A 25,269-nucleotide genomic window follows, 5' to 3' on the forward strand; every position below is an offset into this window, starting at 1 on the left:
TTCCTTAGCCTCTCTCCTCTTCTTATCATCCTCTGTGGCTGTGATGCTGGCAGATGATGACATCATCCTCCCACGTCTGTCGGCATCACAGCTACAGGGGAACAGTGATGATGCAGAGAGCTAATAGCGCTCTACACCATCCTGTTATGTAATTCTATAGGCGCCCTCTCCGGACACAGAGTTGAAGTCCCGACACATCCGGAGCGGAGGGGAGTGTTGGTCAGCAAACTCAGTGATGGGAACTGGGTCACTGCAATGGTGGGACTAATAGGCGTCAGGGCACACAGGTGGGCCTGATGACCCCGAAGGGCAGTGTGTCCTCCTACCACTACTAGGGGTGACTGTCCTATACAATGGCTGCTCCACATCATGACACAAGAAGGGAGCAGTGTGTTCTCCTATCACTTCTAAGGGAAACTGCATATCCTTTGTCATAGCTCCCTCACATCATTACACCAGCAGGGGGCAGTGTATCCTCCTATCACTAAGAGAGGTGACTGACTGTCCTATGATACGACCCCCCATATTATCACACCAGCAGGGGGCAGTGTGTACTTCCATAACTTCTAGGGGTAACTAAATGTCCTATTCTATGGCTCCCCACCTCACCACATAAAAAGGGTGCAGCATTTCACCACTAGAGATGCCCCATACAATGGCTCCCCAAATCGTTACGTTACGTCATGTCCCACCATAAGGGCCTTCATAACTGAGACCGACCATTATCAGATCCAGCCCCTAACGGCCAAATTTTCTCACATTTTGATCTCTATGGGAGTTTTTGTGTTTTCGTGTGAGTGCATTTTATACCTATGAATAATGATAAGGTTTAATTGGCAAGGGGATTTTTTAAATTTTTTTTCAGAGAATCCGAGATTTCGATGATGGAATATTAAAAGTTGTGAATGGGGATGAAGAAGGAGACAGCGAGGAGTTAAAACTTTTCAAAAATTTAAGAAAACTTTTTGATTCATGGGAAAGAGAAATCAAGAATTCGTGTGCAGAATGTAAGTGTGGAGCAGCGAAGCCCTTGCATAGCGCAACCAGAAATTTTTTGTTGTTGCCACTTTCACAAACAGGGGTATTGTGTGGATGTTTTGGGGCACATTTACTTACCCATCCGCTGGAGTTCACAGAAAGTGCATTGTCCGTGTATAATGCGCTGTGCGGGGAGTCACTAAGATCCTGTGCCCCATATCCTGCATGTGTCGCTTCCCCGCTCAGGTCCCCGGAGTTCACCTTCTTCTTCCTGGTGCATGTAAGTGCATTGTCCGTGTATAATGAGCTGTGCGGGGAGTCACTAAGATCGTGCCCTCGATATCCTGCATGTGTCGCTTCACCGCTCAGGTCCCCGGAGTTCACCTTCATCTTCCTGGTGCATGTAAGTGCATTGTCCGTGTATAATGAGCTGTGCGGGGAGTCACTAAGATCCTGCGCTTGATATCCTGCATGTGTGGCTTCCCCGCCCAGGTCCCCGGAGTTCACCTTCTTCTTCCTGGTGCATGTAAGTGCATTGTCCGTGTATAATGCGCTGTGCGGGGAGTCACTAAGATCGTGCACCCGATATCCTGCATGTGTCGCTTCCCCGCTCAGGTCCCCGGAGTTCACCTTCTTCTTCCTGGTGCATGTAAGTGCATTGTCCGTGTATAATGAGCTGTGCGGGGAGTCACTAAGATCGTGCGCCCGATATCCTGCATGTGTCACTTCCCCGCTCAGGTCCCTGGAGTTCACCTTCTTCTTCCCGGTGCATGTAAGTGCATTGTCCGTGTATAATGCAGTGTGCGGGGAGTCACTAAGATCGTGCGCCCGATATCCTGCATGTGTCGCTTCCCCGCTCAGGTCCCCGGAGTTCACCTTCTTCTTCCCGGTGCATGTAAGTGCATTGTCCGTGTATAATGCGCTGTGCGGGGAGTCACTAAGATCGTGCACCCGATATCCTGCATGTGTCGCTTCCCCGCTCAGGTCCCCGGAGTTCACCTTCTTCTTCCTGGTGCATGTAAGTGCATTGTCCGTGTATAATGAGCTGTGCGGGGAGTCACTAAGATCGTGCGCCCGATATCCTGCATGTGTCACTTCCCCGCTCAGGTCCCTGGAGTTCACCTTCTTCTTCCCGGTGCATGTAAGTGCATTGTCCGTGTATAATGCAGTGTGCGGGGAGTCACTAAGATCGTGCGCCCGATATCCTGCATGTGTCGCTTCCCCGCTCAGGTCCCCGGAGTTCACCTTCTTCTTCCCGGTGCATGTGAGTGCATTGTCTTGCGACACAATTTGAAAGTTAAATCCGGCGCTCAGTCCAAATCGACGACGCCCCCCCCCCCTCTATTTCTGTTGCTAAGTAAATGAGCCCCTTTCTGTGTAACTTTGCACTGAAAAGAACGTGTGAACTACTTGCATGTGTATTTATGAAGTGTCTGCACCAGTTTTGTGCCAAAAAGTGGTGTTCCTGTGCCGTGTCGGACCGTGCTCCAGATTTATTACTGCTACTCGACAGAATTGTGTCTATGTTAAAAGGTGCACCTAAAGCTGATTTCCTTGCAGTGTGGACTCCTGTCTGCTCTGATCAGACTCCATCTTGACTGTTAGATTTCTATCTTTGCTGAAATGTATAATAATGGTTTTGGATTAATATGATGTCTAATCATTCCAGTTGTGAATGAGATGAGAAAAGAAAAGGACGTCTATGAGAATCTGTACCGAGGCCGTGAACTTGTTGGCTTCATCAACTACAAGAAATTTGAGAACATTATGAGGAAACATGTTGTGACCTTTCAAGTGCCGGCTACGCAACTGCTGCATGAAGTCACTGGTAAGATCATTTATTGGGGGACATTTTTGGTATTTGGTATGTACAGTATATTACACTTGCTTATGATGGGTACAGCACTATAAAAAGATAGGTACAAATAAATTGTATTGACATGTTTATTGCTTACAGGCGGAGACTACAATTCCAATGAAGCCTTGCACAACAGGCTGTGTGTAGTAAAACAGGTGGGGAGAGTGAGAGACAGGCAGGGAGAAAGAGTGACAGCCAGGAAGACTGAGAGACAAAGAGACAGGCAGGGAGAGTGAGAGACAGGCAGGTAGAGTGAGTGAGAGACAGGCAGGGAGAATGAGTGACAGGCAGGAAGAGTGAGAGACAAAGAGACAGGCAGGGAGAGTGAGTGAGAGACAGGCAGGTAGAGTGAGAGATCGGCAGGGAGAATGAGTGACAGACAGGAAGAGTGAGAGACAAAGAGACAAGCAGGGAGAGTGAGAGACAGGCAGGGAGAATGAGTGACAGACAGGAATAGTGAGGGACAAAGAAACAGGCAGTGAGAGTGAGATACAGGCAGAGAGAGTGAGAGAGAGACAGGCAGGGTGAGTGAATGACAAAGAAGAAGTCAGTGAGAGTGGGTGAGAGACAGGCAGGAAGAGGGAGTGAGTGAGAGAGAGACAGTCAGGAAGAGTGAGTAACTGAGAGACAGGCAGGGAGAGTGAGAGACAGAGACAGGCAGGGAGAGTGAGTGAGAGGCAGGAACAGTGAGTGAGAGAGAGACAGTCAGGAAGAGTGAGTAACTGAGAGACAGGCAGGGAGAGTGAGAGACAGAGACATGCAGGGAGAGTGAGTGAGAGATAACTTACAGTATATTTCATCCATTTTCTCTTTCTCTAGAACTCATCCTGAAATGTTTTGAAGACGTGGCCTCAAAATGTTTCGCTCAGTTCCAGAATCTTTATCATGTTGCCATGGTAAGGTTCCTGCTGTCAAAATCCTTTACTATTTCTGTTAAATTGTCTGCCATTTTTTGGAAGGCAGATGAACGGAAAGACATCCCTGGTTTCACCATATGTCATCGGGGACATGAGATTGGCCCATTGTCATCTAGTGTGGCCAACGCTAGGACACAAATGCGTAATTGCCACAGAGATCCCCCATCAACGGACGGTGGAGATTGCGCACCACACCACCACAGCCCAGATCTTCCAAGGGGCTAGGCCACAAACGCGATCTCCGCCAGGTCAGACCAGTTCGAGATTCCAACTATAGTCTCTGTCAATATTTCAGGGACATCCGGCGCATTGAGCTTGGGGGATTCTATGGCCTCTGGTTATTGACAGTGATAGCCTTGACAGAACAACCCACATCTGCCACAGCACCCTGCAAAAACCCGTAATCACGCACAATCAATGAAGATTTATCCAATCAGGCTCGAGGTTTCCGGCTGTCTGGAGACCACTATAGATGGCAGCCTCACATAGGTCTTTCAATGAGGGCAATAACACACATATATCTCTCTCTCTTTATTTCCATATCTGATTAATATTTGCATTTTTCTGCTTCTAGGAAAACATTGAAGATGTTTCTCACAAGCAGAAGAAGGGGGCGCAGGACATGATCACATTGCAATTCAATATGGAGAAAATCATCCATTGCCAGGACTCTCTGTACTGTGAGGCTTTGTCAGCTCAAAGAGCCGCGGAGAGGGGTAACGTTGTGCAGGACCAGAAGCAGCTGTCCATGAATGAGCTGACCTCTCACCTGGCCGCATATTTCCAGGTGAGACACTAGTAGGACCCACAGTGTGAGAGTCAATCACTGGGGTGTAACAAGACTCGGGGCAAACTTAGGAACGGGGCCCCATATACCTAAACTCTAACCCACACATTATACTTCAGAATACAGATTTATGCTACAGAAATACACACAAATACACTGTATATGTATTCTACACAGATATACACACATATATTGCATTACATATATATGATTTATATGCTACAATTGCAAAAACACATATTAACACAAACTATATATACAAAATATATACTCAAAAATGGGGGCAGATAAATATTTATACGCACACCCTATATTCAATAACCTCATACTGGTAATATACTGTAAATGTACCAGCAACTAATATACCGCACACATACATACATGCAGGGAATATACTGCACATACATACAAGCAGGGAATATACCACACACATTCATATATACAAGCAGGGATTATACCACACACATACATATATACAAGCAGGGAATATACCACAGAGATAACTACATACAAGCAGGGAATATACCACACACATACATATATACAAGCAGGGAATATACCACACACATACATATATATAAGCAGGGATTATACCACACACATACATATATATAAGCAGGGATTATACCACACACATACATATATACAAGCAGGGAATATACCACACAAATAATTACATACAAGCAGGGGATATACTACACACATGCATATATACAAGCAGGGGATATACTACAGACGTGCATATATACACAAGCAGGGAATATACCACACACATGCATATATACAAGCAGGGAATATACAACACACATGCATATATACAAGCAGGAAATATACCACACAAATAACTACATACAAGCAGGAAATATACTACACACATACATATATACAGGCAAGGAATATACTACACACATACATACTTACAAGCAGGGAATATACTGCATGTAAATATATACAAACATAGAATATACTGCACATACATACATACAAGCAGGGAATATACCACACAAATACATACAAGCAGGGAATATACCACACAAATACATACAAGCAAGGAAAATACCAGTCTTAATTATATGTAGCAGCAATAAATGTTCATGCACACAAGCGGCATCATCAGACAAAAATACATAAATGAATTGCAGCTCCTGCCTTCTATATATTTATCTTTTATTATAGAGGTGTCTGTATTCTCCCATCATGTGTACAGGCAGGAAAGTTTGCAGTAATGATTGTTATTTCCATCCCTTCCAGAACACCACCAATCGCTTGTCCAATCAAGTCCCTCTGATTATCCAGCATTACATATTATATGAGTTTAAGAACCACTTACAATATGAAATGATCCGCCTGGTAGAAGAACGGAACAGGACGGATCTCCTGGAAGAAAGAGACGGCCTGTCTGGAGAGAGACAGAAGCTGAAGGATCAGATTCAGAGGCTACGACTCGCCCGGGAACGACTGCAAAAATTTTGAAACAGTGGGAAGGATAAAACAGTAATACTGTTACTTTAAGATACTGAATATGCTTTTTAGTTACAGGAGTCACATAAGGTTACCGGTCTTGGTAGTTTCAACACATTTTCTCAATGAGCAATATGGTGCAACTTTGTAATCCAGAAAGCGTAATGTGCACCGGGAGGTGGAGCTTTGTAATCCCAGACATCGTAATGTGCACCAATAGGCGGAGCTTTGTAATCCCAGACATCATAATGTGCACCGGGAGGTGGAGCTTTGTAATCCCAGACATCGTAATGTGCACCAGGAGGCGGAGCTTTGTAACCCCAGACAGCATAATGTGCACCAGGAGGCGGAGCTCTGTAACCCCAGACAGCATAATGTGCACCAGGAGGAGGAGCTTTGTAATCCCAGACATCATAATGTGCACCGGGAGGTGGAGCTTTGTAATCCCAGACATCGTAATGTGCACCAATAGGCGGAGCTTTGTAATCTCAGACATCATAATGTGCACCGGGAGGCGGAGCTTTGTAATCCCAGACAGCGTACTGTGCACCGGGAGGTGGAGCTTTGTAATCCCAGACATCGTAATGTGCACCAGGAGGCGGAGCTCTGTAACCCCAGACAGCATAATGTGCACCAGGAGGAGGAGCTTTGTAAACTCTAAAAACCCTTTATTCACAGTGTTGGTGCATAACAAACATATATGTAAGTATGTTTTGTTAGTTTTATTTTGATTGCACAATAAAACCACTTCCGTAAAAGTTTCTTTGTTTCCATTTTCCAAGTTTCAAAAGATCTTTTTAAGTTTTGCTGCATGAGGCCGTGTTAATTTGTTTTTATTTGTGTTCTAATTTGTTCTAACTTGTATTGGTAACATTTTTTGGTATATTGGGGATTATTTACTAAGGGTCCGTGGATCGCATTTCGGTTGGACTTGCCAACGTTTTCGAGATTTGCGCCGCTGTGACAGGTATTTAGCTGAGGATTGTGTTGCACTGGATTGGATTTTGGTGCAGCTGCACTGCTTTCATGCGGCAGAAATCGGGGGGCTGCTGTCGGATGATTCAACTGATTCGGACTGAGCGCGGGATTTAACATTTAAATTGTATCGCAAGATCAAGCACTTACATGCACCAGGAAGAAGAAGGTGAACTCCGGGGACCTGAGCGGGGAAGAGACACATGCATGATCTTAGTGAATCGCGGCACAGGGCATTCCGGTTGAACAATGCACATCGGCGGGTATGTGCCCCATTGGGTCCTAGGTGTCGCCACCCGATTTTCTGCATGTGTCACTTCCTCGCTCAGGTCCGCCAGACTTCCTGGTGCATGTAAGTGCTTGTTCTTGCAACACAATTTAACTCTTTCACAACCTATGAAGAGAATGCATGTTACAGGTAGGCCGCGAGTGCATGGAGAGGGCTCCTGGGCTTTAGCACATTTAGGACAAAACGTTGCAAAGATCTGGCGGGGTGTGCATAGCGAGGCTGGATTAAAAGGGATTGTGGGAATGGCCAGTACCAATCAATGGTGCGCTGGCCCTTTAAATTTCCGGGAGTCGGATCAGACACAGGAAAGTGGACAGGTGAGACCAGGTGACGGGGGGACGGGGCACAGAGTGGGGCATGGGGGAGCCCGCGACCCAAGACGTGGGTCGCGGGAGCACCTGTTACAACATGACACATGTTCACAAATTCCTATCATGTGACCGACACAAAAATGTCCCCACTACTGCGGCAGACCTTATATAACGGCCCTTAGGAAGGGCACACATCATCTGTTACTTATAGGAGACGTCCTCCTGTGTCTACCATCTACAATCCCCCTCTCCAGAATACAGGTGTCCCTGTAACTGAGACCCAGGATTTGTGATCTAGAACCTCAAGCCAGTGACTCGGCCGGTGGCCCAGGTATCCTCAGACTCTTCTAGGACCCTTCCTCTCTTCCATAGGTGGGGTCATTCAAGACCCAAAAGTATATAGTAAATGATTCTGTACTGTGAATCTGGAAAGTATCTTACTGAAGGAGAAGGACCTGTCCCACTGGGACTATGAGCTTCAGAGAATAAATCAGCAAAGGATTTAATTATATATTATAAGGCCCAAACATCTAACAAAGGCTCCGCAGTGATGTGTTGAGAGTTATACCTGCTATAGCAGCAGTTGTTGGCTGTAGCAAGTGCTCAGTGTCAACGTGACATCACCCTAAGCCTTGGTATACAAACTGCGGCAGTAACAGATAGTCCCAGAGAGGGGAGAGTAGTTCTTCTATTGCCCTCCCTCCCCCCAACAGGACCATTATTTAAAAACTCCCTATAATGAACATTTTTTATTGACATGGCCCCGCAGAGGGACCGGCTACACTGGAGTGCCAGAGAGTAGGCCCCTAGGGCCCATATAAAAAAATCTAAATGAATGGGGGCAATGTATATGTATTAATCCTGAGGGCATTGTCTATGTTAGCAGCACAGGCCTAGTAAGGTAGGGCTAGAGTGATGGGGTAAGTAGGATAGGGTGATGCATTTGGTGAATTGAATAAAATGGTTTGTGTTTTTGAATTTTTTATTTGAGTAAAATTTGTATTTTTTAATTTTTTTCACTTGAAATACACCCTAGTGATGTTATTGTCTAATGGAAAAGCCTTATGATGACCCCCTTATCATTGCCCTGGTTCCCAGGAAGCGCAGATTACAATCCAGCACCCAACCACCTATAGGTGGTAAATCACGGTGTGGGTGCAGGCTGTGGTTATTTCGCTGGGAAACCATACATTGTTTAAAAAAAAAAAATTAAACAAAAGCAGCAGAGATTGTTGGGCTGGGACCCCGAAAATAATAATAATTGAGAAAAAAACAGCTGCCTGACATCACTGGGTTGGGAGAGCATGTGGATTTTGAACTTTCCCAGTCCAATAATACCAACTTTCAGCCATTTATAGATGAACTGCATTGTAGTTCCCTGGTGGTGGTGGGTTCTGGGGTGATGGTAAGGTGAGTGAGGGTCATGGCCTTAGTTATGGATGCCGACAACTATGATAGATTTAAGTTTAAAAGTAAAGGTAACGTAACAATAAATACATTTTGTTGAAATAAAAACACCCCAATCACAGCCGTGTGAACCCCATTTGTCTGTGGCCTATCCATTGTATCAAATTCTATGTTTCAGGGCATGTAGCCTAAGCATATGTTTGTTTGTTTTTTGCTTTGTTGTGTTTCACTTAATATTTTAGCGGGGTTAAAATACTTCCTTTTCAGAGGTTGTTTGGACCTTCGGAGGTTCTTGATATTGATGGCTAAAAAGCTGTATAATTGACTAGTACATAGGCTGCAGAACATTTAACAGAAATGTATGTGTGTATACTTAACCTGTACAAGCAGCGGGACACTTAACCTGTACAAGCAGCGGGACACTGTACCTGTACAAGCAGCGGGACACTGAACCTCTACAAGCAGCGGGACACTCAACCTATGCAAGAAGCGGGACACTGAACCTATGCAAGCAGCGGGGCACTTAACCTGTACAAGCAGTGGGGCACTTAACCTGTATAAGCAGCGGGGCACTTAACCTGTACAAGCAGCGGGACACTGAACCTGTACAAGCAGCGGGACACTTAACCTGTACAAGCAGTGGGGCACTTAACCTGTGCAAGCAGCGGGGCACTTAACCTGTGCAAGCAGCGGGGCACTTAACCTGTGCAAGCAGCGGGGCACTTAACCTGTGCAAGCAGCGGGACACTTAACCTGTACAAGCAGCGGGGCACTTTACCTGTACAAGCAGCGGTGCACTTAACCTGTACCAGCAGCGGGACACTTAACCTGTACCAGCAGCGGGACACTTAACCTGTACAAGCAGCGCGGCACTTAACCTGTACCAGCAGCGGGACATTTAACCTGTACCAGCAGCGGGACATTTAACTTGTACAAGCAGCGGGGCACTTAACCTGTACAAGCAGCGGGACACTGAACCTGTACCAGCAGCGGGACATTTAACCTGTGCAAGCAGCCGGACACTGAACCTGTGCAAGCAGCAGGACACTGAACCTGTACCAGCAGCGGGACATTTAACCTGTGCAAGCAGCCGGACACTGAACCTGTGCAAGCAGCGGGACCCTGAACCTGTGCAAGCAGCGGGACACTGAACCTGTGCAAGCAGCGGGGCTGTGATGTTCTCCCTACTTTCTATTTCTAGAGTTCATCAAGAAAGTTATAGCTATTATCACCACAGCTTTGGAGACAGAGACTAGCCGAGAGGCCTGGACAGGCAAATCCCAATATCACCTAAATCTAAAATGTGAACAAATCATGAATTAAGGCGGCATTAATTGGCAAACTCTCCATAGCCACAACTCTTACTTCCTGACCCTAGTCCCAAGCCAAATCAGTTCCCTACACTGTACTGAGGAGATCCAACCAGGTCAAAACAGTTCTGTCTACAGTTGGGAGTCTGTTCCTTCTGGAATAGATAGACCGGTTTGGTTTAATCCCACATCATGTTATTAGGCTTCTTGTAGGTCATGCATGATGTTAAGGGGCTGCCTTTCAAGGTAGCAAAATGAGGCCTTGTTTTCCATTTCTGTTACCATACCTCTACAGTAAGCTTGCATCGGTTAGATATGCAACTATACATTAAAATTGGTTAAGTTACAACATCTATATAGTAACTGATTCTATTACCGACAAATAAAAGGAAAAGGCCACAGCATCCAATATAGTGAAGAAGGTTTATCACCTTCTTCACTATATTGGATGCTGTGGCCTTTTCCTTTTATTTGCCTGACCCTTGGACCCTACTCAGTGGGGCAGATTTACTGACCCGGTCCATTCGCGATCCAGCGGCGCGTTCTCTGCGCTGGATTCGGGTCTGACCGGGATTTATTAAGGTAGTTCCTCCGCCGTCCACCAGGTGGCGCTGCTGCGCTGAAGAGCATCGGAACGCGCTGGAGTTCACCGGCTCGGGCTGAGTGAAGGTAAGTGCAAGCTCCGCAACAGATTTTTTGTTTTAAATGCGGCGGTTTTTCCGAATCCGTCGGATTTCCGTTTGGCCACACCCCCGATTTCCGTCACGTGCATGCCAGCGCCGATGCGCCACAATCCCATCGCGTGTGCCAAAATCCCGGGGCAATTCAGGGATAAATCCGCAAATCGGAAATATTCGGGTAACACGTCGGGAAAACGCAAATTGGGCCCTTAGTAAATGACCCCCAGTGTCTGGTAATTAGAAAGGTTGCTGTCTTTTTTATTTTTTTTTAATTCTATTACCTTATCTATAAAGTAAGCAACAAATCTAAATATTAAGCTTGGTTCTGGTACCATAGCTACACAGTATGCTTGTGTTTGTTTCTGTATCTATACAGTGAACTTGCTTTTGTTACCATATACATGTAGATAACACAAAATACATAGATACTAACACTAGCAGAGGCATTAGCTTGACGGCACCAATTGGGCACATAAGCACTGAAAGTTCTTCGGGCAACCTCAACAGTAAATACGGCTGCAGTAAAGAAGAGGTTAAAGGAAATGTACTTTCACGGATCTACCTAATAAGGTAGGTAGGTCCCTGCTATAATTCTCTGTACTACGCACATATCGCCAAGTTTCAGGACGAGGCCGTGCAGCTGAAGCTGAAGACACACTGGTAAGCGGATCAACTCAGGCTACTGGGTCATGGAGTAAGGATAAGGGCAATACATTTTAATCATAGTTTTTGAATACGTTTTTAACTTGAATTTAAATGGCAGGTTCCCTTTAATTCACTTAAAAAGTAGAGTTAAAGAATACCTGGCAGCCTGCCAGGAAAGCCCACCAGGTCCATTGGAATCCTCAGAGTTATATTCTGCTCGCCAGGAGGCCAACTGGAGTGTTTTAGTTGGTAATGACCCGTCCGGTGGGCCATTACACTAGCAAAGTCTACCAAGGCATGTCTGTTGGAATCCTTTGATCAAGTCATCCTCCCTGTTCTCCCTCCTGCCCCTTCTCTTCTGCTCGCCAGGAGGCCAACTGGAGTGTTTTAGTTGGTAATGACCCGTCCGGTGGGCCGTTACACTAGCAAAGTCTACCAAGGCATGTCTGTTGGAATCCTTTGATCGAGTCATCCTCCCTGTTCTCTCTTCTCTTCCTTACCTTTTACCTAGGCCAACTGGATGCTACAAGAAAATCTTTTCTATCTTCTGTGCACGCTCAGCATAAAAGTCTATCATTAAGTTTGTCATTTTACAATGATGAATGGGGTTTTATTATAATAGACATATGATGACCTGCAGAACAAGTCAATCCCAGAAGTCCCAGGCTGATCCTCAATCACCGTACCCAGCGATCCTGTGGATGGGGGACAAACGTCCATAATGATAAATTCCTTGTAGTTTTCATAGTGCAGTTTCTTTTCTAACATTCTCATAAGTTTCGTTTCCACCTCAGGAAGGATCTCAGTTATTTTCCGATGCTGCAATTCTTAACCTGACACTAACAGGTTGTGTAATGTGACGTATCAATGCTGCATTTGTATGTGTGACTTCCTTATACCAGACACTTCCACAATCCTTTATGTTATCGCTATAAGGTCTATAACCTGCACAATGACACACAGGGGAAGATAATGATCAGTGTAACAGCAGGGCAAGGAAAGTGTAGTAAAGGGTAGATGTGATGTATAGTGCTCTCATTCATAGCAGGGACACCTTAAAGGGGAACTCCAGCTTTTACATTTTTAACATATGTTTATGGTATAATCATCTTACATGTCATACATTGGCTGTTTGTCTCTAGGTGATGTATAACATGGCCGCCTGTCTCTAGGTGATGTGTAACATGGCCGCCTGTCTCTAGGTGATGTGTAACATGGCTGCCTGCCTATAGGTGATGTGTAACATGGCTGCCTGCCTCTAGGGGATGTGTAAGATGGCTGCCTGTCTCTAGGTGATGTGTAACATGGCTGCCTGTCTCTAGGGGATGTGTAACATGGCTCCCTGTCTCTAGGTTATGTGTAAGATGGCTGCCTGTCTCTAGGTGATGTGTAACATGGCTCCCTATGTCTTGCTGATGTGTAACATGGCTGCCTGTCTCTAGGTGATGTGTAACATGGCTGCATGTCTCTAGGGGATGTGTAAGATAGTTGCCTGTCTCTAGGTGATGTGTAACATGGCTGCCTGTCTCTGGGGGGTATGTAAGATGGCTTCGTGTCTCTAGGTGATGTGTAACATGGCTGCCTGTCTCTAGGTGATGTGTAACATGGCTGCCTGTCTCTAGGTGATGTGTAACATGGCTGCCTGTCTCTAGGTGATGTGTAACATGGCTGCCTATCTCTAGGGTATGTGTAAAATGGCTTCCTGTCTCTAGGGGATGTGTAACATGGCTTCCTGTCTCTAGGGGATGTGTAACATGGCTTCCTGTCTCTAGGTGATGTGTAACATGGCTGCCAGTCTCTAGGTGATGTGTAAGATGGCTGCCTGTCTGTATTAGATGTGTAACATGGCTGCCTGTCTCTAGGTGATGTGTAACATGGCTGCATGTCTCTAGGCGATGTGTGACATGGCTGCCTGTCTCTAGGCGATGTGCAACATGGCTGCCTGTCTCTAGGGGATGTGTAAGATGGCTGCCTGTCTCTAGGTTATGTGTAACATGGCTGCCTGTATCCAGATGATGTGTAACATGGCTGCCTGTCTCTAGGTGATGTGTAACATGGCTGCCTGCCTCTAGGTGATGTGTATTACATGGCAGCCTGCCTCTAGGTGATGTGTAAGATGGCTGCCTGTTTCTAGGTGATGTGTAAGATGGCTGCCTGTCTCTAGGTGATGTGTAACATGGCTGCCTGTCTCTAGGTAATGTGTAACATGGCTGCCTGTCTCTATTAGATGTGGAACATGGCTGCCTGTCTCTAGGTGATGTGGAACATGGCTGCCTGTCTCTAGGTGATGTGTAACATGGCTTCCTGTCTCTATGGGATATGTAACATGGCTGCCTGTCTCTAGGTTATGTGTAAGATGGCTGTCTGTCTCTAGGTGATGTGTAGCATGGCTGCCTTTCTCTAGGCGATGTGTGACATGGCTGCCTGTCTCTAGGTGATGTGTAAGATGGCTGCCTGTCTCTGGGTGATGTGTAACATGGCTGCCTGTCTCTAGGTGATGTGTACCATGGCTGCCTGTCTCTAGGTGATGTGTAACATGGCTGCCTGTCTCTAGGTGATGTGTAACATGGCTGCCTGTCTCCAGATGATGTGTAAGATGGCTGCCTGTCTCTAGATGATGTGTAACATGGCTGCCTGTCTCCAGATGATGTGTAACATGGCTGCCTGTCTCTAGGTGATGTGTAACATGGCTCCCTGTCTCTAGGTGATGTGTAACATGGCTCCCTGTCTCTAGGTGATGTGTAACGTGGCTGCCTGTCTCTAGGTGATGTGTAAGATGGCTGCCTGTCTCTAGGTGATGTGTAACATGGCTGCCTGTCTCTAGGTGATGTGTAACATGGCTGCATGTCTCTAGGTGATGTGTAACATGGCTGCCTGTCTCTAGGTGATGTGTAACATGGCTGCCTGTCTCCAGATGATGTGTAAGATGGCTGCCTGTTTCTAGGGGATGTGTAACATGGCTGCCTGTCTCTAGGTGATGTGTAAGATGGCTGCCTGTCTCTAGGTGATGTGTAAGATGGCTGCCTGTCTCTAGGTGATGTGTAACATGGCAGCCTGCCTCTAGGTGATGTGTATTACATGGCAGCCTGCCTCTAGGTGATGTGTAAGATGGCTGCCTGTTTCTAGGTGATGTGTAAGATGGCTGCCTGTCTCTAGGTGATGTGTAACATGGCTGCCTGTCTCTAGGTGATGTGTAAGATGGCTGCCTGTCTCTAGGTGATGTGTAACATGGCTGCCTGTCTCTAGGTGATGTGTAAGATGGCTGCCTGTCTCTAGGTGATGTGTAACATGGCTGCATGTCTCTAGGTGATGTGTAACATGGCTGCCTGTCTCTAGGGGATGTGTAAGATGGCTGCCTGTCTCTAGGGGATGTGTAACATGGCTGCCCGTCTCTAGGTGATGTGTAAGATGGCTGCCTGTCTCTAGGTGATGTGTAACACACAGGAGTCTATCTTCCTACAACTGTTTTGATAGCCTCGTTGCTCGGCCTCTAATCCCCCCTCACCATCAGGCGTCCCACTTGTTTTGACCCCCCACACCCGTTTTTTAACTCTGTGCTTATAATTAAGGCCATGATATAAGTACATGGGAGGGCGGGCATTAGGTTCACCCCGTTCCTTTCAGACTCTGCCCCTCAGGCCCTGCATCTAGTATCGTGTATATTATGTATGACTTTTAGCAGGACTGTTCCTTTAAGAATAGCAGACTTGTTTACCTGAATAAGTTTCAGAGCCAGGAAGACTTTCTATTCCCTGAGATGCAGGAGTTTCGGTTGTGATTTCCTGTAATGATGATCCCTCCCCCTCTATCACCCATTCATGACGCCGCGCTCCATCCTCTGCTGCCAGACACACACGGGCTCTCACAGAGCCCTCCCGCCAAGAATGGAGAGATCTGTGAGAGACGGAATCTAAGAATATATCCAGAAAATCACATTGTATCATTTTTAAATAATTAATTAAAATTTTATTGCAAGAAATAAGTATCTGATCTTCTACCAACGACCAATTCTGCCTCTTCAGAACTGTTAGTTTTTCTTTAAGAAGCTCCTCCTACTCTGCACTCATTGCCAGTAGCTCCTCCCACCTTGCACTCATTACCTGTATTTATTTCACCTGTTAGACCTGTACAAGGCTTGGCACAATTATTAGGTAATATGAGAAACACTAGATGACCATCAATCTTTCTCGGTCTCGGGCTTCATGCAACAGACCATTCGGAGAAAGGTCTGGAATCAGCCCAGAACTACCCAGGAGGACCTGGTCAATGACCTGAAGCCCAGAACTAACTAAAGGGACCTGGTCAGTGACCTGAAGCCCAGAAATACCCAGGAGGACCTGGTCAATGACCTAAAGCCCAGAAATACTCAGGAGGACCTGGTCAATGACCTGAAGCCCAGAAATACCCAGGAGGACTTGGTCAATGACCTGAAGCCCAGAATTAACTAAAGGGACCTGGCCAATGACCTGAAGCCCGGAAATACCCAGGAGGACCTGGTCAATGACCTGAAGCTCAGAACTACCCAGATGGACCTGGTCAATGACCTGAAGCCCAGAAATACCCAGAAGGACCTGGTCAACGACCTGAAGCCCAGAAATACCCAGAAGGAACTGGTCAATGACCTGAAGCCCAGAACTACCCAAGGGGACCTGGTCAATGACCTGAAGCCTAGAACTAACCAGAGGGACCTGGTCAATGACCTGAAGCCCGGAACTACCCAGGAGGACCTGGTCAATGACCTGAAGCCCAGAACTACTCAGAGGGACCTGGTCAACGACCTGAAGCCCAGAACTAACTAGAGGGACCTGGTCAATGACCTGTAGCCCAGAACTAACCAGAGGGACCTGGTCAATGACCTGAAGACCAGAAATACCCAGAAGGAACTGGTCAATGACCTGAAGCCCAGTACTACCCAGAGGGACCTGGTCAATGACCTGAAGCCTAGAACTAACCAGAGGGATCTGGTCAATGACCTGAAGCCCAGAGCTAACCAGAGGGACCTGGTCAATGACCTGAAGCCCAGAACTACCCAAAGGGACCTGGTCAATGACCTGAAGCCCCGAACTAACCAGAGGGACCTAGTCAATGACCTGAAGCCCAGAACTAACTGGATGGACCTGGTCAATGACCTGAATCCCAGAACTACCCAGAGGGACCTGGTCAACGACCTGAAGCCCGGAACTACCCAGAGGGACCTGGTCAAAGACCTGAAGCCCGGAACTACCCAGGAGGACCTGGTCAATGACCTGAAGCCCAGAACTAACCAGAGGGACTTGGTCAATGACCTGAAGCCCAGAAATACCCAGAAGGACCTGATCAACGACCTGAAGCCCAGAAATACCCAGAAGGAACTGGTCAATGACCTGAAGCCCAGTACTAACCAGAGGGACCTGGTCAATGACCTGAAGCCTAGAACTAACCAGAGGGATCTGGTCAATGACCTGAAGCCCAGAACTAACCAGAGGGACCTGGTCAATGACCTGAAGCCCAGAACTAACCAGAGGGACCTGGTCAATGACCTGAAGCCAAGAAATACCCAGAAGAAACTGGTCAATGACCTGAAGCCCAGTACTACCCAGAGGGACCTGGTCAATGACCTGAAGCCTAGAACTAACCAGAGGGATCTGGTCAATGACCTGAAGCCCAGAACTAACCAGAGGGACCTGGTCAATGACCTGAAGCCCAGAACTACCCAAAGAGACCTGGTCAATGACCTGAAGCCCAGAACTAACCAGAGGGACCTAGTCAATGACCTGAAGCCCAGAACTAACTGGATGGACCTGGTCAATGACCTGAATCCCAGAACTACCCAGAGGGACCTGGTCAATGACCTGAAGCCTGGAACTACCCAGAGGGACCTGGTCAAAGACCTGAAGCCCGGAACTACCCAGGAGGACCTGGCCAATGACCTAAAGCCCAGAACTAACCAGAGGGACTTGGTCAATGACCTGAAGCCCAGAAATACCCAGAAGGACCTGATCAACGACCTGAAGCCCAGAAATACCCAGAAGGAACTGGTCAATGACCTGAAGCCCAGAACTACCCAAGGGGACCGGTCAATGACCTGAAGCCTAGAACTAACCAGAGGGACCAGGTCAATGACCTGAAGCCCAGAACTAACCAGAGGGACCTGGTCAATGACCTGAAGCCCAGAACTAACCAGAGGGACCTAGTCAATGACCTGAAGCCCAGAACTAACTGGATGGACCTGGTCAATGACCTGAAGCCCAGAACTACCCAGAGGGACCTGGTCAATGACCTGAAGCCCGGAACTACCCAGAGGGACCTGGTCAAAGACCTGAAGCCCGGAACTACCCAGGAGGACCTGGTCAATGACCTGAAGCCCAGAACTAACCAGAGGGACCTGGTCAATGATCTGAAGCCCAGAACTAACCAGAGGGACCTAGTCAATGACCTGAAGCCCAGAACTAACTGGATGGACCTGGTCAATGACCTGAAGCCCAGAACTACCCAGAGGGACCTGGTCAACGACCTGAAGCCCGGAACTACCCAGAGGGACCTGGTCAAAGACCTGAAGCCCGGAACTACCCAGGAGGACCTGGTCAATGACCTGAAGCCCAGAACTAACCAGAGGGACCTGGTCAATGACCTGAAGCCCAGAACTAACCAGAGGGACCTAGTCAATGACCTGAAGCCCAGAACTAACTGGATGGACCTGGTCAATGACCTGAAGCCCAGAACTACCCAGAGGGACCTGGTCAACGACCTGAAGCCCGGAACTACCCAGAGGGACCTGGTCAAAGACCTGAAGCCCGGAACTACCCAGGAGGACCTGGTCAATGACCTGAAGCCCAGAACTAACCAGAGGGACTTGGTCATTGACCTGAAGCCCAGAACTAACCAGATGGACCTTGTCAATGAACTGATTTTCTGCAAGGGTAATCGGGATTACCATTGAAGATGGGTCATGTCTGGGTCTTCAAGTATAAAAATGACCCAAAACGCAGAGCCAGGGCAACTAAGGAGCTGTTCCATACGAAGCATTTCAATCTTTAGAGGGAACTGAAACTTAATGTTGTCCAGTGACGGCCTTGAAACCTGAAAGATCTTCAGAAGATGTGTATGGAGGACTGGTCTAAAATCTCTTCTGCAGCGTGTGCAAACAAGTTGTTGTTCTATGGTATCAGATACTTATTTATTATAAAATGCTGGTTCGTTATTTAAAAATCATACAAGGTGATTTTTCTGTGTTTTTTCTAGATTCTGTCTCTCACAGTTGAAGTGACCTACAATAAAAAAAATTGCTAAATCAGCCTGGGATCAAATACTTATCCCCCCTATAGATGTTCCTATGGTTAAAGTTACATCGACCGTTACATAGGGGGAGACTTCATTTCTGTCGCCTTCAGACGTCTTACTTCATCATATCCCTCATACACACAGCCAGCAGGGAGCAGCACCGGGCCCCACACACAACCAGCAGGGAGCAGCACCGGGCCCTACACACAACCAGCAGGGGGCAGCACCGGGCCCCACACACAACAAGCAGGGAGCAGCACCGGGCCCCACACACAACCAGCAGGGAGCAGCACCGGGCCCCACACACAACCAGCAGGGAGCAGCACCGGGCCCCACACATAACCAGCAGGGAGCAGCACCGGGCCCCACACACAACCAGCAGGGAGCAGCACCGGGCCCCACACATAACCAGCAGGGAGCAGCACTGGCCCCACACACAACCAGCAGGGAGCAGCACCGGCCCCACACACAACCAGCAGGGGGCAGCACCGGGCCCCACACACAACAAGCAGGGAGCAGCACCGGGCCCCACACACAACCAGCAGGGAGCAGCACCGGGCCCCACACACAACCAGCAGGGAGCAGCACCGGGCCCCACACATAACCAGCAGGGAGCAGCACTGGCCCCACACACAACCAGCAGGGAGCAGCACCGGCCCCACACACAACCAGCAGGGAGCAGCACCGGCCCCACACATAACCAGCAGGGAGCAGCACCGGCCACCCACACACACAACCAGCAGGGAGCAGAACCGGGCCCCACACACAACCAGCAGAGTGCAGAACCGGGCCCCACACGCACAACCAGCAAGGGGCAGCACCGGGACATCCCCACACACAACCAGCAGGGGGCAGCACCGGGCCCCACACACACAATACCAGCAGGGAGCAGGACTAGGCCCCCACACACAACCAGCAGGGAGCAGCATCGGGACCCACACACAACCAGCAGGAGGCAGCACCGGGCCCCACACACATCCAGCAGGGAGCAGCACCGGGCCCCCCCACACAACCAGCAGGGATCAGCATTGGGACCCGCACACACAACCAGCAGGGAGCAGCATCGGGACACACACACACAACCAGCAGGGAGCAGCATCGGGCCTTACAGACACAACCAACAGGGAGCAGCACGGGGTCCCCCACACACAACCAGCAGGAAGCAACACCGGGCCCCACACACACAACCAGCAGGGAGCAGCTCCGGGCCCTGCACACACAACCAGCAGGGAGCAGAACACACAACCAGCAGGGAGCAGCACCTGGTCCCCTACACACAACCAGCAGGGAGCAGAACCGGGCCCCACACACAACCAGCAGGGAGCAGCACCGGGCCCTGCACACACAATACCAACAGGGAGCAACACCAGGCCCCACACACACAACCAGCAGGGAGCAGCACCGGGCCTTACAGACGCAACCAGCAGGGAGCAGCTCCGGGCCCCACACACAATCAGCAGGGAGCAGCACCGGGTCTCCCACACACAACCAGCAGGGAGCAGCACCGGGCCCTGCTCACACAATACCAGCAGGGAACAGAACCGGGCCCCACACACAACCAGCAGGAAGCAGCACCGGCCCCACACACAACCAGCAGGGAGCAGCACCGGGCCCTGCACACACAATACCAGCAGGGAGCAGCACCGGGCCCGACACACACAACCAGCAGGGAGCAGCACCGGGTATTACAGACACAACCAGCAGGGAGCAGCTCCGGGCCCCACACACAACCAGCAGGGAGCAGCACCGGCCCCACACACAACCAGCAGGGAGCAGCACTGGCCCCACACACAACCAGCAGGGAGCAGCACCGGGCCCTGCACACACAATACCAACAGGGAGCAACACCAGGCCCCACACACACAACCAGCAGGGAGCAGCACCGGGGCTTACAGACGCAACCAGCAGGGAGCAGCTCCGGGCCCCACACACAATCAGTAGGGATCAGCACCGGGTCTCCCACACACAACCAGCAGGGAGCAGCACCGGGCCCTGCTCACACAATACCAGCAGGGAACAGAACCGGGCCCCACACACAACCAGCAGGAAGCAGCACCGGCCCCACACACAACCAGCCGGGAGCAGCACCGGGCCCTGCACACACAATACCAGCAGGGAGCAGCACCGGGCCCTGCTCACACAATACCAGCAGGGAACAGAACCGGCCCCACACACAACCAGCAGGAAGCAGCACCGGCCCCACACACAACCAGCAGGGAGCAGCACCAGGCCCTGCACACACAATACCAGCAGGGAGCAGCACCGGGCCCCACACACAATCAGCAGGGAGCAGCACCGGGTCCCCCACACACAACCAGCAGGGAGCAGCACCGGGCCCTGCACACACAATACCAGCAGGGAGCAGCACTTGGCCTTACAGACACAACCTGCCAACATGGGGACAGTGTCAAGACCCCCCAGTGTCACTCACCATCACACCTATATATGCGCATGAATCACGGCAAGTATAGAATATAACATCTAACATGTCAAGAAAATGGTAAAAGAAATATTAATAAGTTTCAGTTTCATTTCAGTAGAAGTGACTCCTGAGGAAGGAGAAGAGGATATAAGAGCAGCAGATGCAGGGGCCGGGCTGCAGACTGCAGGAGGATTCCCCGGCCGTCACACTGGTGAGTGCTCAGCACAGATACTACAGATCCTTCCTCTACTCCCTGGTTATACATCACACATCTTATATCTGGCAATCTCCAGGCAGAACATAGTGGGGCTGATTGAATGGAAGCTGACAGCTACCAAATCAGGTGACAAGTAAACATAACGCTGTGTAGGGCGCTGTATCCGCTTTCCGGACTTACCTTTCCTGTTTTCCAGTGGTCAATTATTTTCCGAATTTCTTCTGTTTTTTTTCTGTATACAAATGAGCATCTTGGTGCCCCAGGGGTGGGGATATGACCGCAGATGTGACAAATTTCTTCTTTTTATTACACCAAAGAGAAGAAAACGGGTTACCATGTTACCCCAGATCAGCTCCCATATGAATAGGAGCTAACCTGCAGTAAGTGTGTCTGACCACCAGACAGAGAATGGCGCTGTCTGCTGCCTTTCTTATTCACCTTTTATCAAGTGCTGAGAAGAGCTGATCTGTGGGGGTGCTGGATGTAGGGTCCCCACCCAACTCATCATCGGTAAAATCACAGGGACAATACATTCTTTATATGTAAGTTTTTGTTTTGATTGCACAATAAAACCATTTTTAAAAAGTTTCTTTGTTTTCCATCTTTCAAGACCCAAAAATTTTTGCATATTTTGTTCAATGGAGCTGTGTGAGGTCTTGGTTTTTGTGGAGAGAGTTGTAGATTTTATTGGTAACATTTTCTGATGTAATGTGTAGGCATTTGTTTTATAATTTCTTTTCTTTTAGTATTTTTTCATTATTATCTCTTTAAATGAGGTTTATATCATAAAATTGTGGTGTCATGAGGGTAACAGTATACAGAGGCGAAGGAATGTTATAGTAGATAGAAGCGGAACAATAAGGGTTATAGTATATAGGAGAGGAGGGATGAGGGTTATAGTATATAGGAGGGGAGGAATGGGGGTTATAGTATATAGGAGAGGAGGAATGGGGGTTATAGTATATAGGAGAGGAGGAATGGGGGTTATAGTATATAGGAGAGGAAGAATGGGGGTTATAGTATATAGGAGAGGAGGAATGGGTGGTTATAGTATATAGGAGAGGGGGGATGGAGGTTATAGTATATAGGAGAGGAGGAATGGGGGTTATAGTATATAGGAGAGGGGGGATGGAGGTTATAGTATATAGGAGAGGAGGAATTGGGGTTATAGTATATAGGAGAGGAGGGATGGGGGTTATAGTATATAGGAGAGAGGAGGAGTGGGGGTTATAGTATATAGGAGAGGAGGAATGGGGGTTATAGTATATAGAAGAGGAGGAATGGGGGTTATAGTATATAGGAGAGGAGGAATGGGGGTTATAGTATATAGGAGAGGAGGAATGGGGGTTATAGTATATAGGAGAGGAGGAATGGGGGTTATAGTATATAGGAGAGGAGGAATGGGGGTTATAGTATACAGGAGAGGAGGAATGGGGGTGATACTATATAGGAGAGGGGGAATGGGGGTTATAGTATATAGGAGAGGAAGAATGGGGGTTATAGTATATAGGAGAGGAGGAATGGGTGTTATAGTATATCGGAGAGGAGGAATGGGGGTTATAGTATATAGGAGAGGAGGAATGGGGGTTATAGTATATAGGAGAGGGAGCATTGGGGGTTATAGTATATAGGAGAGGAGGAATGGGGGTTATAGTATATAGGAGAGGAGGAATGGGGGTTATAGTATATAGGAGAGGGGGGATGGAGTTATAGTATATAGGAGAGGAGGAATGGGGGTTATAGTATATAGGAGAGGAGGAATGGGGGTTATAGTATATAGGAGAGGAGGAATGGGGGTTATAGTATATAGGAGAGGAGGAATGGGGGTTATAGTATATAGGAGAGGAGGAATGGGGGTTATAGTATATAGGAGAGGAGGAATGGGGGTTATAGTATATAGGAGAGGAAGAATGGGGGTTATAGTATATAGGAGAGGAGGAATGGGTGGTTATAGTATATAGGAGAGGAGGAATGGGTGGTTATAGTATATAGGAGAGGAGGAATGGGGGTTATAGTATATAGGAGAGGAGGAATGGGGGTTATAGTATATAGGAGAGGAGGAATGGGGGTTATAGTATATAGGAGAGGAGGAATGGGGGTTATAGTATATAGGAGAGGAGGAATGGGGGTTATAGTATATAGGAGAGGAGGAATGGGGGTTATAGTATATAGGAGAGGAGGAATGGGTGTTATAGTATATAGGAGAGGAGGAATGGGGGTTATAGTATATAGGAGAGGAGGAATGGGGGTTATAGTATATAGGAGAGGAGGAATGGGGGTTATAGTATATAAGAGAGGGGGAATGGGGGTTATAGTATATAGGAGAGGAGGAATGGGTGTTATAGTATATAGGAGAGGAGGAATGGGGGTTATAGTATATAGAAGAGGAGGGATGGGGGTTATAGTATATAGGAGAGGAGGAATGGGTGTTATAGTATATAGGAGAGGAGGAATGGGGGTTATAGTATATAGGAGAGGAGGAATGGGGGTTATAGTATATAGGAGAGGAGGAATGGGGGTTATAGTATATAAGAGAGGGGAATGGGGGTTATAGTATATAGGAGAGGAGGAATGGGTGTTATAGTATATAGGAGAGGAGGAATGGGGGTTATAGTATATAGGAGAGGAGGAATGGGGGTGATAGTATATAGGAGAGGAGGAATGGGGGTTATAGTATATAGGAGAGGAGGAATGGGGGTTATAGTATATAGGAGAGGAGGAATGGGGGTTATAGTATATAGGAGAGGAGGAATGGGGGTTATAGTATATAGGAGAGGAGGAATGGGGGTTATAGTATATAGGAGAGGAGGAATGGGGGTTATAGTATATAGGAGAGGAGGAATGGGGGTTATAGTATATAGGAGAGGAGGAATGGGGGTTATAGTATATAGGAGAGGGGGAATGGGGGTTATAGTATATAGGAGAGGAGGAATGGGTGTTATAGTATATAGGAGAGCAGGAATGGGGGTTATAGTATATAGGAGAGGAGGAATGGGGGTTATAGTATATAGGAGAGGAGGAATGGGGGTTATAGTATATAGGAGAGGAGGAATGGGGGTTATAGTATATAGGAGAGGAGGAATGGGGGTTATAGTATATAGGAGAGGAGGAATGGGGGTTATAGTATATAGGAGAGGAGGAATGGGGGTTATAGTATATAGGAGAGGAGGAATGGGGGTTATAGTATATAGGAGAGGAGGAATGGGGGTTATAGTATATAGGAGAGGAGGAATGGGGGTTATAGTATATAAGAGAGGGGAATGGGGGTTATAGTATATAGGAGAGGAGGAATGGGTGTTATAGTATATAGGAGAGCAGGAATGGGGGTTATAGTATATAGGAGAGGAGGAATGGGGGTTATAGTATATAGGAGAGGAGGAATGGGGGTTATAGTATATAGGAGAGGAGGAATGGGTGTTATAGTATATAGGAGAGGAGGAATGGGGGTTATAGTATATAGGAGAGGAGGAATGGGGGTTATAGTATATAGGAGAGGAGGAATGGGGGTTATAGTATATAGAAGAGGAGGATAGGGGTTATAGCATATAGGAGAGGAGGGATGGGGGTTATAGTATATAGGAGAGGAGGAATGGGTGGTTATAGTATATAGGAGAGGAGGAATGGGTGGTTATAGTATATAGGAGAGGAGGAATGGGGGTTATAGTATATAGGAGAGGAGGAATGGGGGTTATAGTATATAGGAGAGGAGGAATGGGGGTTATAGTATATAGGAGAGGAGGAATGGGGGTTAT

The 25,269-nt window shown here is 47.9% G+C and overlaps 3 protein-coding genes across 6 annotated transcripts in view; all 3 read left to right on the forward strand.

The window, feature by feature from the left end:
- LOC140119598 (interferon-induced GTP-binding protein Mx-like) overlaps positions 1 to 6,759 on the forward strand; it is a 30,936-nt gene extending 24,177 nt beyond the window's left edge. For all 4 annotated transcript variants that reach the window (XM_072138806.1, XM_072138804.1, XM_072138805.1 and 1 more), the window contains 5 exons: positions 866 to 1,007; positions 2,648 to 2,806; positions 3,656 to 3,732; positions 4,328 to 4,540; positions 5,792 to 6,759. In XM_072138806.1, coding sequence (XP_071994907.1) covers positions 866 to 1,007; positions 2,648 to 2,806; positions 3,656 to 3,732; positions 4,328 to 4,540; positions 5,792 to 6,013 — 813 coding nt within the window. In that variant the 3' untranslated portion in view covers positions 6,014 to 6,759. The remainder of the gene's footprint in view (positions 1 to 865; positions 1,008 to 2,647; positions 2,807 to 3,655; positions 3,733 to 4,327; positions 4,541 to 5,791) is intronic.
- A 4,689-nt stretch (positions 6,760 to 11,448) lies between these two features.
- Positions 11,449 to 25,269, forward strand: part of LOC140119599 (interferon-induced GTP-binding protein Mx1-like) — a 55,982-nt gene continuing 42,161 nt past the window's right edge. Inside the window, exons 1-2 of the mRNA XM_072138809.1 lie at positions 11,449 to 11,543; positions 21,419 to 21,511. The gene's annotated coding sequence lies outside the window, so the exon portion shown is untranslated. The remainder of the gene's footprint in view (positions 11,544 to 21,418; positions 21,512 to 25,269) is intronic.
- LOC140119600 (interferon-induced GTP-binding protein Mx2-like) overlaps positions 21,441 to 25,269 on the forward strand; it is an 87,949-nt gene continuing 84,120 nt past the window's right edge. Inside the window, exon 1 of the mRNA XM_072138811.1 lies at positions 21,441 to 21,511. The gene's annotated coding sequence lies outside the window, so the exon portion shown is untranslated. The remainder of the gene's footprint in view (positions 21,512 to 25,269) is intronic.

This window comes from Engystomops pustulosus, chromosome 2 (genome assembly GCF_040894005.1).
Source record: "Engystomops pustulosus chromosome 2, aEngPut4.maternal, whole genome shotgun sequence".
In the NCBI taxonomy this organism is placed as follows: Eukaryota; Metazoa; Chordata; class Amphibia; order Anura; family Leptodactylidae; genus Engystomops; species Engystomops pustulosus.